Genomic DNA, 11,699 nt, shown 5'->3' with positions numbered 1-11,699 from the left:
TTTACCTTTTCGACTTTAGAGACTGAAAGGAGAAAAACACTGATTTGTTGTTGCACGTATTGATGCATCCAGTGGTTGTTTTCTGTAGGCGCCCGGACTTGGGATCGAACCCCCAACCTTAGGATACGGGGCCAACTCGCTAACCAATGAAGCTAGTCGGCCAGGGCAAGTGAGCTGGTTTTTAAAACACACGCCCACATACAACCGAAAAGAAGCTTACCAGGGTCCCTTCTAGACTTCGCAGGTGGGGAAGCTCATTCCTCCACCGAATCCTCGAGAGCTGTAGGTTTTCCTTCGCTCCTGAGACCGCCTCTCAGCCCTCCCGCTGCTGGGGAGGGTTTTATTACCTAAGCAACTTTGCTTTCCCTCCCCCCGCCCGTCTTGGTACGGCCTGTCCGGCGTTCCATTCCCCCCCTTCCTTCCAGGTTGGTTCAGCCCCTGTCTACTCCGGGGTGGTGCTTAGCCGGCGCCAGACCGACCCTCGACTTCGGAGGGGCAGTGCAGTTCCTCTGGGCGCTTCTTCCCCGGCTTCTTCGGCTTCTTCAGCCTCCTCAGGCCCCTTACCCTCGCCTGGGACCCGAGATCTTGGTGTATGCCCCAGCCCTGACCCGGCTCGAGATATGTCTACCCCGGCTCGGCGGCGCCTCATGCGGGACTTCAAGAGGTAACCGACGAGGAACGCGGCGGCCGGGGGGCTGGCAACGGGACGCAGGGCGGGTCCCGAGGCGGGCTGGGGGGCTGAGGGCGGCCGGGAGCGACGCAGCTGCGGGATAGCAGGGCCCCTGTTTGTTTTCCTAAAGGTTACAGGAGGATCCTCCAGCCGGAGTCAGTGGGGCTCCGTCCGAAAACAACATAATGGTTTGGAACGCGGTCATTTTTGGGTGAGTCTGCGTTCCGGCCATTGGCGAGGATTGGGGGATGTGAGGTGGCTCTGCCTGCTCTCTGGGACGGGCCCCTGCAGAAGGCAGAATGGGAAAGGGACAGTGTTGGGGTCCGGCCGGGCCTAGGCGCCTCCCCGGAGCCTGTGCCTCGATTAGCTCAGTTCCCGCTGCCAGGGGAACCGTTTGGGGTTCTCAGGGGGGCGGGGCGGGGAGTGGTGGTGGTGGTTGGGCGCGGCGGCCTGCACTCGGTGTCTGAGCCTGAAACGTCCATTTGTAGTGGCTTTCCGACCCAGGAACCGGTGTTTTACCGGAGGTGGAGTTGGCAGAACCTAAAATAGCCATCTCCTAAAATGAACCAGGGAGAAGGGAACCCCTTAAGCGAGAACTGACTTGTTTTTCTCTGTGTTGCAGGCCCGAAGGGACCCCGTTTGAGGATGGTAAGAGAGTTTCTTTAGACACACCTTTCAGGAGCCTCATCATCTGGGGAAAGGGTTCCTAGTCATCCTGGAAGTGCCTCCTACTTAGGAACCTGCTTCTCCCTAGCCTCTGCCTACTAAGGGCTTGAGTGGAATCCAATATGTGGCAGGTTGTTCTGGCTATTGTCTGCTTGATTAGAAGTGCACCTTTTTCCTTGCTGCTTTAAAAACATCTGGGTAAGGCAATCACGTTTTTAAAGGAGCATCATAGCACTGATGTTAACGACTTTGCAGGTCTGGGCTGTGATCTGCAAAATTCAGCCCCCATCAAGATGCTGAGTTAGTAGTATCCAACCCAACCACTTGCTGATAGACTGAGAGACCCCCGAGACCCTCTGGTCACCGTTCTACCACAAGGGCAGGGATTGTGTACAGTAGGTGTTTGTATGTTTGTTGGATGTTGAATAGATGCGAGCATCCCTTGCAAACGACTATCTGGTTTCTACAATCTGGCATTAAACGCCTGTCAGCTTTACTGCTCTAAAATGGTGTTAGTGGCCGGTTTGAGTATAATATAGTTTCTTATTTTTAAATGAGTTTTCAGAGAGTTAGACTTGACTTAAAAAACACATATTAATTCCTTTTTAAAGATTTTTGTTAAACTTTCTATTTTGAGGTAATTATAGGTTCATGGGCAGTTGTAATAAATAATACAGAGAGACTGTATATCCTCCACCCACCTGCCTCCTCTGGTAACATCATCAATGACTATATTACAATATCACAGCTAGGAAATCGACACTGATATAGCTTTATGTGCACTCAACTGTGTGTGTGGTTGATTTTTGAAAGTTTAATTCACTTAAAAGATGATTAAAAGCATTTGAACTACTGTTTGACATCTTTAATATTTGAGATATTTTTAAAAAACAAAAGGATCTCTCTGTTATTCTTTTCTCAATGACTTATCTTCCTTTGGTCATGTAGCATTTGAGATATACACACACCCACACAGGCACATAACTCAGTTTGAAGATGGGAGAAAAAAAAACATTTCTGCAAGCTTCTAAGTACATACTTATGTTATCAAGTTGGATTGCTTTTTGTTGCTGCCAGTCCACAAGATGTGAGGTAGGTCAAGAACAGCCAATTCTGTAATTTGTCTCAAATACTCAGATTTCTCTAAAAGCATGCACACAGTCACCTGAATACTTTTAGCTTCATGTCTACCTTCACTTTCTGGGTAAATATTACTGCTCTCCAGTGCTGCCATGAAAAGAAATGACAGCAGGAGGGAGGGACCCGAAAGGCACACTACTTTGCTGTAGCTGTCATTTGAACTGATCCCCAGCCAGACTCCTGTTCCATGGCGTTGGTGCTCGGTCTTCCCGCCTAAGCTTTATGTTCAGATTAACGGCGTATTTGCTTTAGTTTTAGCAGGCTTTGTTTTCATTGGCTTTTTTTTTTTCCCCTCCTCATTTTAGAATTCTTTATGCTGGGCACAGCTTTATTAAAAGTACATCACTTTGCTGGGGGTTGGCTATTTTAATATTTCAAGGGTGCTTCTCTTGTTCTAAGTGGTACGAATTGAAAAGGTACTCATGGAATCCATTATCTACCTGGACTTTCCCTCTTGACATTACTGCCTGTATTTTGAATAATGTGTGTCTCCACCCTGGCATGACTGAAAGGAATTACTCAGGCTGAATGACGGTACTCTTTGTCTGATCCATTCTGTTGAGCAGTCTGCTATCCAAGAATGCTTCCTCAGGTGTCTAGAACACCAACTGTGGATACAAAAATATTTTGATTATTTGTTAATACCCCTCATTTTTGGTTAGAGGATTTACTAGAAAAGACTGATTCAGGACAAGTGGCATAATTGATTTTGCTGTTTCCGATGTATTATATAAATTAGCAGTCCCCAAACTATTTTTGCTGCTTCCTTGTGAACTGTTTGTTGTGGAAGTTTCTGGAATACCCAGGCCCTAGTTAGAGAGATGAAATCTTAACAAAAGCAACTCTGATTTTACTTCACACACTGGAGGTAAGAGGAAAATGTTTCCAAGAGCTCACACTACCAAACAAAGCATGGGGCGGGGGGAGGGCGGGTAGGGGTGGGCAGTGCTTCCGCATCAGAGTGTTTGGCTATGTGTGCCTAGTGCAAAGGGAACAAAGCATTCTCCTTCACATCATCATCTAAAAATTAGTAATAGACCTAGTAACATACTAGTATTTGCTGTTCATAATAGATGTATTCTTAACAATTTGGGTGTAAGATTTTTTTTTTTTTAATGAATCACTTAAAAATCCATTAAGGGTGTTTTTAAGGTAAATATTTGGGTGCTATCTTCAAAATCAGAATTTTTGGTTATCAAAAAAAATGTTTTTAAGTACTGTGCTTTGCCTCCTTCTCAGAGGTCACAATCTGATGGCCAAATGGCAGAAAACGCCTACAGAGGGGTGTTCTTCGGCTGACCCAGTATTTTCAAAAATTTGAATTTGTGAATGTCTTTAGCAGAATATACACTCTTTAGTTGAACCATATTGCCATACACCAGCCATTTAACACATTTATATAACTTTCCTGGTTCCTTACAATGTTTTGGCCTCCTCAGGCACTTGAACAAAATCAGTACAGACGGTATACTATGGTAAGGCTTACATTTTAAGTTATTTTACTTTATTTTTTGATTATTTATTTACTTATTTTTAGAGGGGAAGGGAGAGAGGGAAACATCAATGTGTGGTTGCTTCTCACACACCCCCTACTGGGCACCTGGCCCACAACCCAGGCCTGTGCCCCCCATGGGGAATCAAACCAGCAACCCTTTGGTTCACAGGCTGGTGCTCAACCCACTGAGCCACACCAGCCAGGGCAGTTTTCAGTTATTTTAAAACCTAGCTTTCTAAATATTCAGAGGATAAGCTCTAGTCTCAATTGAATAATGTTAATTCTAGGATTTTAAATTTAACATTTGCTTTGGATCTCAAAAATTGCATTGAGGGTTATATTACAGAGGTTCTGATGGTTTAATGTGGCTAGAAATAAGAACTATCCCCTTATAAATATGTAATTTGAGTAAGACTTGGGTAAGTCCTAATTTATATTCGAGTAGACATAAGCAGGTTGTTTCACTTCTCAAGATATTAAACGAGCTTGTTTTGTGTCACTGCATATTCCCCTTATTTGAACTTTACAACAATGTAATGTGGTAGGTACTATCATTAACCCCATTTCATAGATGAGGAACTTAGGGTTTAGTCAAGTCGAGCGGCTTCCCCAAGGTTTCACAACTAGTAAGTAACAGCAAGGATTTGAGCCCAGGTCTGTGTGCCTTCAAAGTTTCACTTGTGCCTGCCCTATGTGTTGTTTTACTACCTTTGGGTATGATATTTAATGCTGGTTTTAATTCAGAGTACTGAGAGCTCCATGTACTATGAAATCTGCCCAATTTTAGAGCAATTCCTTGATGATAAATCTCTTACCTATAATTTAATTTAATCAGATTTCAGTATCGAGCCAAATGTGTTTGCACTTGAGATACATAAGGAAGCTCAAAGTTCTGAACTCTAACACTTATTCCCACTTTTTCTTGCATAATCAATAGTATTAAAAAGGAAGAATATGCTTTCTTCCTCAAAAGGGGAAGATTTCTGGCCGGGCGGTGGTAAAGGTGAGGTATGTTCTGATGGACGATAGCAGGGGTGTCAAACTCATTTTCACCGGGGACTACATCAGCCTCGCCGTTGCCTTCAAAGGGCCAAATGTAATTTCAACTCCTTAACTGTTAAGGAGCAGTTACATGTATACAGTTCTAAAATTACATTTGGTTCTTTGAAGGCAACCGCGAGGCTGATGTGGCCCCCGGTGAGAATGAGTCTGGCACCCCTGGACTAGAGCATGTTTGTCTAGTCCAAAATATTTTACTTTTTGTCCTAAGGAAGTAACAGTCGTTAGGGTTAGGGACTATGTATCTCTATGTTTCATTTTAAAGTAGTCTCAAACTTTGTAACATTTTCATACCAATAGCAACTTTGTTAGCAAGTTGTTTCCTATCAGCTTGCTGGTAGGAAACAAACTTTTGGGTATTGTTTTATGTAATGGGTAGCAGTAAGGTGATTGTAGTCTTCTCTTTTCTTACTTAAGAGGCAACAAACCTATAAATGGAAGCAAGGAGGAAATAAATTGCCTCCTCTGAAGGAATCAGTAACAAATCGTACTCTTCTCTGAAGTGTGATCAGCTGTATTAGAATAAGTGATTTATTAAATGTACCAGAGAAATGCAGAACATGTATCACTTTATACCAGAGAGTAACTGATTTCATAAGTTTACTTGAAGAGCTTTCAGTCAGGAAAAAATAGTTGCCCAACTGTTTTTCTTGAATTTATTAAGCCAAATTTAAAATAACATTTTGAAGGAAATAATCTCCCCAAATAACATCATCCTGCAATTCCTGAATGAGATCTAGTTTGTCCTTCTAAGTCTATACCTAGTATGCTTTAGGGCCTCCTGCTACATATTCAAGAAAAATAAATTTATTTTAACAGTAGCATAAACATCATTAGAAAGATACTGTTTCTGGTGACATGAACGTAATCTAATGTGATTTTTAAATTATTTCTGCCATTAATTCCCCCCATTAGTGTGAATAATTGAGTTGATTTTATAGTGAAGTACCTTGTGAGTCATAGTTAAGGGTTTTGAAAAGGACTGTGACGTTTTTTCTGGCTTACATTCAATTACATTTGCATTACAGAGTTGCCATTACATGAAAAGGAACCAGTGAACACTGTTACACCTATTCCCTTCTATTTAAAAAAATAATAATTTGATTATTGATTTGTGTTTCTAGCATTGGTTTTTGAACCTTTGTAACCCTATTCTTTCTAGTCCATTTAAAAATCTCTGGAGGGTTTAAGATGGCAGCTGATTCAGATAGGCCTTTAAGGTGTGCCAGTTTTCTAAAGGCAGGCCAAATTTTGGCTCTGGTTTGTCATTTTAAGGATGTCTTCAAAATGTACGCTGGTTAAAAGCCATCCTACAGGTACTAATTTTGAGTTTAAGATGGCTGTATTTACAGTTGGGGGAGAATAATGTCAAAACAAAGATCACCTTTGGGTGGTGGTTCCTACAATATCTGTCCAGTTTTAGAGCAATTCTTAGAGCTATGTCTCTCACTTGGTCTTCCTATATCTTTGCATTATTTCCCTTAACATTTGAAAAAAGGTCACATAGCATTAAGAATAAACTACTACTGAACACAGTGATAACTATGTTTTCTTAAACCTGTCTTTTCCAACTACAGGAACATTTAAGCTTATAATAGAATTCACTGAGGAATATCCAAATAAACCACCTACGGTTAGATTTGTCTCTAAGATGTTTCATCCGAATGGCAAGTATCACCTTTTTTTTAAAGATTTTATTTACTTATTTTTAGAGAGAGGGGAAGGGAGAGAGGAAGAAAAACATCAGTATGTGGTTGCCTCCCATGTGGCCCCCATTGGGGACCTGGCCCACAACCCAGGCATGTGCCCTGGCTGGGAATCGAACCAGTGACCCTTTGGTTCACAGGCCAGTTCTCAATCCACTAAGCCACACCAGCCGGGACGCAAGTATCACTTTTAATACAGTATTTTAAACTACTACACTGTTTATTAGGGAGGTATTCCATACTTCCTATGGATTTGTCTGTGGTACCTAAGTATTTAGGCATCCTGCTGTTTGCTGAAAACTGAACTTGTTCATAGTACTCTACTGCTGTCTAAGCTGTAGTCCCGGAACTAAAGCGGGGAAGCTACTTTGCCTTTTCTTGGATGCAGATCAGAATCACCATGGAACACTTTAGAAACACAGATGCTCTAGCCCCACTCTAGACCTCCCTCTGTGGCTGAGGGCCAGCTATACAATAGTATATTGAAAAAGTACCATCGGTGGTTCTAACTTAACATTTTCTCTTTTTTTCTAGTAGTAAGCCTAGAACAGCTTGCCTATTATTCAGGTTAATAAAGTATTTTCCAGGGTGTCAGATAGTATCTTCATGCCAACATGATACCTTGTGAAATCTGAGCTAACTTTTGTTATTTCATATAGCAGATACAGTTCACAAATTGGATGCAATGAATTTCTCACAAGTCTGTGGAGGGCTCGGCACCCTGTTAGAAAGTGTTACGATTTCCCAGACAATGGGGCACTCTTTTCGGAAGAATGAGCACTAAATACCTTACAGTTTTCTACTGATTACATTTGACGTTCTATCATCCTGATTATTTCACTAGTAATGCTTATAACTCTTTTTAGGGGAGGTAACTGAGAAGTAGCTCAGGAAATCGTTAAACCTCAAAAGCGCAAAGTATTCTTGACTATATTTGTCTTGACTATGCTGTTACGTTATGCGGTTTCGTTATGTTTAACATACATGCTGCTCTGCTCTTAGTCTACGCAGATGGTAGTATATGTCTGGACATACTTCAGAACCGCTGGAGTCCAACTTATGATGTGTCTTCCATTTTAACATCCATACAGGTGAATTTTCCTTCATGTCACTATGGCCCTTTATGTGTTTACATTAGCAGTTGAATTGTTTTTGAAAGTCGTAACTTAAGGGAAAGGGTAGGTCATTACGACCTAAGCCACCAGGAGATATATGTATTTGCCTAGCTAGTAGCAGATTAATTCTAGATCAGTATGTTAGCTGTCACTTAGGACAATTCCATTGAGTGTCTTAAAATATATTTTTTTGTGTGTCGAAGAACTGACCTTTTACAAATTGTCTTTACAGTCTCTATTGGATGAACCCAATCCCAATAGTCCAGCAAACAGCCAGGCCGCTCAACTGTACCAGGAGAACAAGCGGGAATACGAAAAACGCGTTTCTGCGATAGTAGAACAGAGCTGGCGTGATTGTTGACTCCAGTGCAACAAAAGAAGAGGCTGCGCATAAGAAAAATATACACTGATGTGTCTGTCACCTTCTTATTCCCCAGTGTCATTACATTTACTTCATTAAAAGCAAAATAGTTATCGTGCTGTTTCCATCTTCCCTCGCCAAACTTTTCCTACCCCATCTTCTCCTTGAACATCAAAAACCACCCTCGATGAGATCAAATGTACTGTCCCTGGGTTACGTGCAAAAATGACTAATGCTTAATTCCTCTTCTGTTGTATCTCATCTCCAGCTTTAGGGCAGTATTTCGCTCCCGTACTTTACACTAAGCTTAAATGAATTGCTATACAAGGGGTGCCTCTTCATAGCTTGATGACCAGGATGTTATTTTTAACAAAATGATGGCTGAAGTGTTTCATTCTAGCCGAAACACTTGTGTTGGATTTAGGAGTGAATGTTTGGAATATGACCTACAGAAAACAGGGAAATAAATCCATATAAACATCCATTTTGAAAGAGGTTAAAAATGCTGTTTCTAAAATCTAACCAATATGAATTACCAGAAGGTTTTTACTGGTAGGAAGGAGAATGTTAAAGGGCTCGGCAAAAGGAGAACAGCAATGGCAGTGACTGCATCGTCTCCTCGCAAGGCATTCACGGGCGCACCCACAGTCGGCCTTCGTATCTGCAGGTTCCACACCCACAGATCGAAAATATTCCGGGGGCAAAAATGTTATATTGTTGCTGATGTGTGCTAGGTAGTTAGGCCTCTGATGGATGTGTCTGTACTGATGGATACCTAGGGACAACTGTACTGGAAGCCTTCTGGGTTTCTGGTTTTTAAAGAGGTGGGAACAGAGGGATGGAAATAATCATTAGCTTTTAAGGTAGGGAAGGTTGGTGATCCTTTAATCTTTTCAAAGGAGCAGTAATACCTTAGATGAACAAATTTATATCTCCCCTCATTTTTCAGAGTTTTAATTAACCCAATGAAAGGAGCATATCTGTGGCAAACTATTTCCCACTCAAATCCTGGCATGCTTTAGTTTCTTTTTCCCTCTCGGTGTTATAAGAACCTTAAGATCAACGTTTGCAACCTTTCTTTGGATATTTATACTTTTAAATAGACAGTATCTTTAAGTAGCAGTGTGGGGCAAGGCTTGTACATGTTTTATCTAAATGTTCCATTGTCACCTTTTGTGCATTTATCACTGCTCAATCTAACTTTGCACAAGTAACCCATGTAAAAAATGTACATTTTTCAAAACTTGTAAATAAAAATAATCTTAAAATTTTGTAGTCAAGGTATAATTATATTTTAGCTCAGCATGAACTTTTAGTATTATTGGAATCACATAACCACTCCTTCCCCCCCGCCGCCCTGAAAGAAACATTACGGTAAAAGCAAAAATATAGATTCTAGGAGAAGGAAAAGAATAGATACTGTTGAAGAGGACCTTTTTTTTCTTTTCAGTCATAAGTGTTAATGCTTTAAAACAACATTTTAAAAGAATTTAAAATTTAAATAAAGCAAAGCTACTTCAGCATATATTATGATCAATCAAAGGAATGAAACTATGGTAAGGGGGGGAGAATGACAAAGCTGGATATTTTCCAGCACCCTCGGAGACCAACACCTAAATTGTGGACCCTGACATCCACCTCTTTTAAAAAGCCCTAGCTTAAAAACAAACAGTAATAAATTACTACGAAGTGTTCTTTTCAGTCCTGTGTAAAGTTTGGGCATACAGGCACCCTCAATCAAGCTATCTTGGTTAAAACAAAACTCTTCTAAGCAACCTATTTCTTTTTAAATAGGCAAGGACAGTGACTTTGTGGAAACTTACCTCTTTGGGGGCAGGGATTAATACAATTAAATCCCTATGGTATATGTACCCATTCATCCTTTCAGACTCGGCACTTAACGGAGGCTCGATGTGGGGGAGTTCATTCTACACTGGCCACATTAATTGGTTTGTTTCACCTAGGAGCAACATTCTTAAACATTACTTTTTCCCCTTAAGTCCATTTTTCCTTCAAAGGAGCAACACATTAAACTGGTCTCCACTCGATACATTAGTTTTCCATTATTTTTTTTTATCCTTTTGTGGCTAGGTATCTTATTGATACTGTTAATCACACTTAAAAAAAATAAGGTTGAGATCAGGGATGTGCAGATATATTTTTTCTTTTGTACACCTCCTGAGAAAAAACCACTCCCAACCTCTTTCATGGGACCATCCTTTTAAAACCTTACAACAGAGTCAAGCTGACTTCCCAAAGCATCATACCCACAGTAAAAGGTAGCAGAAACCATTTATTTGACATTTCATGCTAATTTGCCCTTTTTTGTTTACAATTTTTTTTAAAAAACAAATGCCATAGGCTGCCTGCATATAATTACATAAATAATAATTATAAAATAAAAACAGGTTATGTGAGGTCCCTTTTCAAATGACAATCAGATCTGAACTTGAGTCTTCGATTCTGCACCTGCTGATATGGGAAAGGGGGTATGATGAAAAACAAAAGTTATAATTAGAGTCCTTTATTGAGGACCCATCTACAGCTTCAGGGATTACTCATAGCAAAGTGATGCATTGCATACTACCAATAAAGCATCCCAATAATAGAATGTATGAAATTTCCATTCATTTTGCAGTCAAAAGGGAGAGGAAAAAAATCTAAGATCTGTGAAACTCAGTGATCGATATATATGTTACACATATATACTGAAAACAGTATCTTGGTATAACATATTTAAGTAACTCCAATAAAACTTGAAACTGCTCATGTACCTGTGCAAGGTTATTGGGTTAAAGAGGACTATTTCAAAGAAAGGGAGCCCTGGCTGATATAGCTCAGTGGATTGAGCATGGGCTGTGAACCAAAGGGTCACCGGTTTGATTCCCAGTCAGGGTACATGCCTGGGTTGTGGGCCAGGTCCCAGTAGGGGGCATGTGAGAGGCAACCACACATTGATGTTTCTCTCTCTCCCTTCCTTCCCCTCTCTCTAAAAATAAACAAATAAAACCTTAAAAAAAAAGAAAGGGAAAATGCAGGAACCAATAGGGGACAAAATAGAATAAGGTTGTCAGCAGCTCATTCTTGCCAAACCCATTTCTCAGTATACTTTATTTGCAAATCAGAGTCAAGTGACTTCACCCTATTTCCACATCAATACCAAAGATGATCTAAGAAGTTGGGAAATCTGGACCCTCAAATCCAGGACCAGATATATACTTGGCCCAATTACTCGGGAGCCTTAACAATAACTACATTAATATTCTGCTTTGTTGAACTTACCTAAATAAACCAGATTTATATGTAACATTTCTGTACCCACTCCACACCCCAAAATCATTTTGGGAAAAGGAAAGAAATGTAGAAAGAGAAATGAGTTTTTATACTCTTTAACCCCCAAAGCCACTTTTACTCAAGAGATATGAAGGATGACTTCTCTAATTCACTAACTGAACCATAGCTTCTCAAGGTTGGTATGAGCCTTAGA

General features: G+C 40.7%; 1 protein-coding gene across 1 annotated transcript; it reads left to right on the top strand.

Moving 5' to 3' along the window:
• The first annotated feature begins 424 nt into the window (after positions 1-424).
• Positions 425-8,326, top strand: UBE2A (ubiquitin conjugating enzyme E2 A). Its single transcript, XM_053917415.2, has 6 exons — positions 425-664; positions 801-881; positions 1,293-1,318; positions 6,608-6,697; positions 7,739-7,827; positions 8,084-8,326. The coding sequence occupies exons 1-6, from the start codon at positions 621-623 to the stop codon at positions 8,210-8,212; spliced, it is 459 nt and encodes a 152-aa protein (XP_053773390.1). The 5' UTR covers positions 425-620; the 3' UTR covers positions 8,213-8,326.
• The last annotated feature ends 3,373 nt before the right edge of the window (positions 8,327-11,699 follow it).

Source organism: Desmodus rotundus, chromosome X (assembly GCF_022682495.2).
Source record: "Desmodus rotundus isolate HL8 chromosome X, HLdesRot8A.1, whole genome shotgun sequence".
Lineage (NCBI taxonomy): Eukaryota > Metazoa > Chordata > Mammalia > Chiroptera > Phyllostomidae > Desmodus > Desmodus rotundus.
This window is presented reverse-complemented; position numbering and strand designations above follow the sequence as displayed.

Bases quoted from the DNA above. Each gene is read 5' to 3' on its own strand.
- UBE2A (XM_053917415.2), top strand. From the start codon at position 621: ATGTCTACCCCGGCTCGGCGGCGCCTCATGCGGGACTTCAAGAG. The intron at 665-800 runs GTAACCGACGAG...GTTTTCCTAAAG, and splicing joins CTCATGCGGGACTTCAAGAG to GTTACAGGAGGATCCTCCAG. The intron at 7,828-8,083 runs GTGAATTTTCCT...TTGTCTTTACAG, and splicing joins CCATTTTAACATCCATACAG to TCTCTATTGGATGAACCCAA.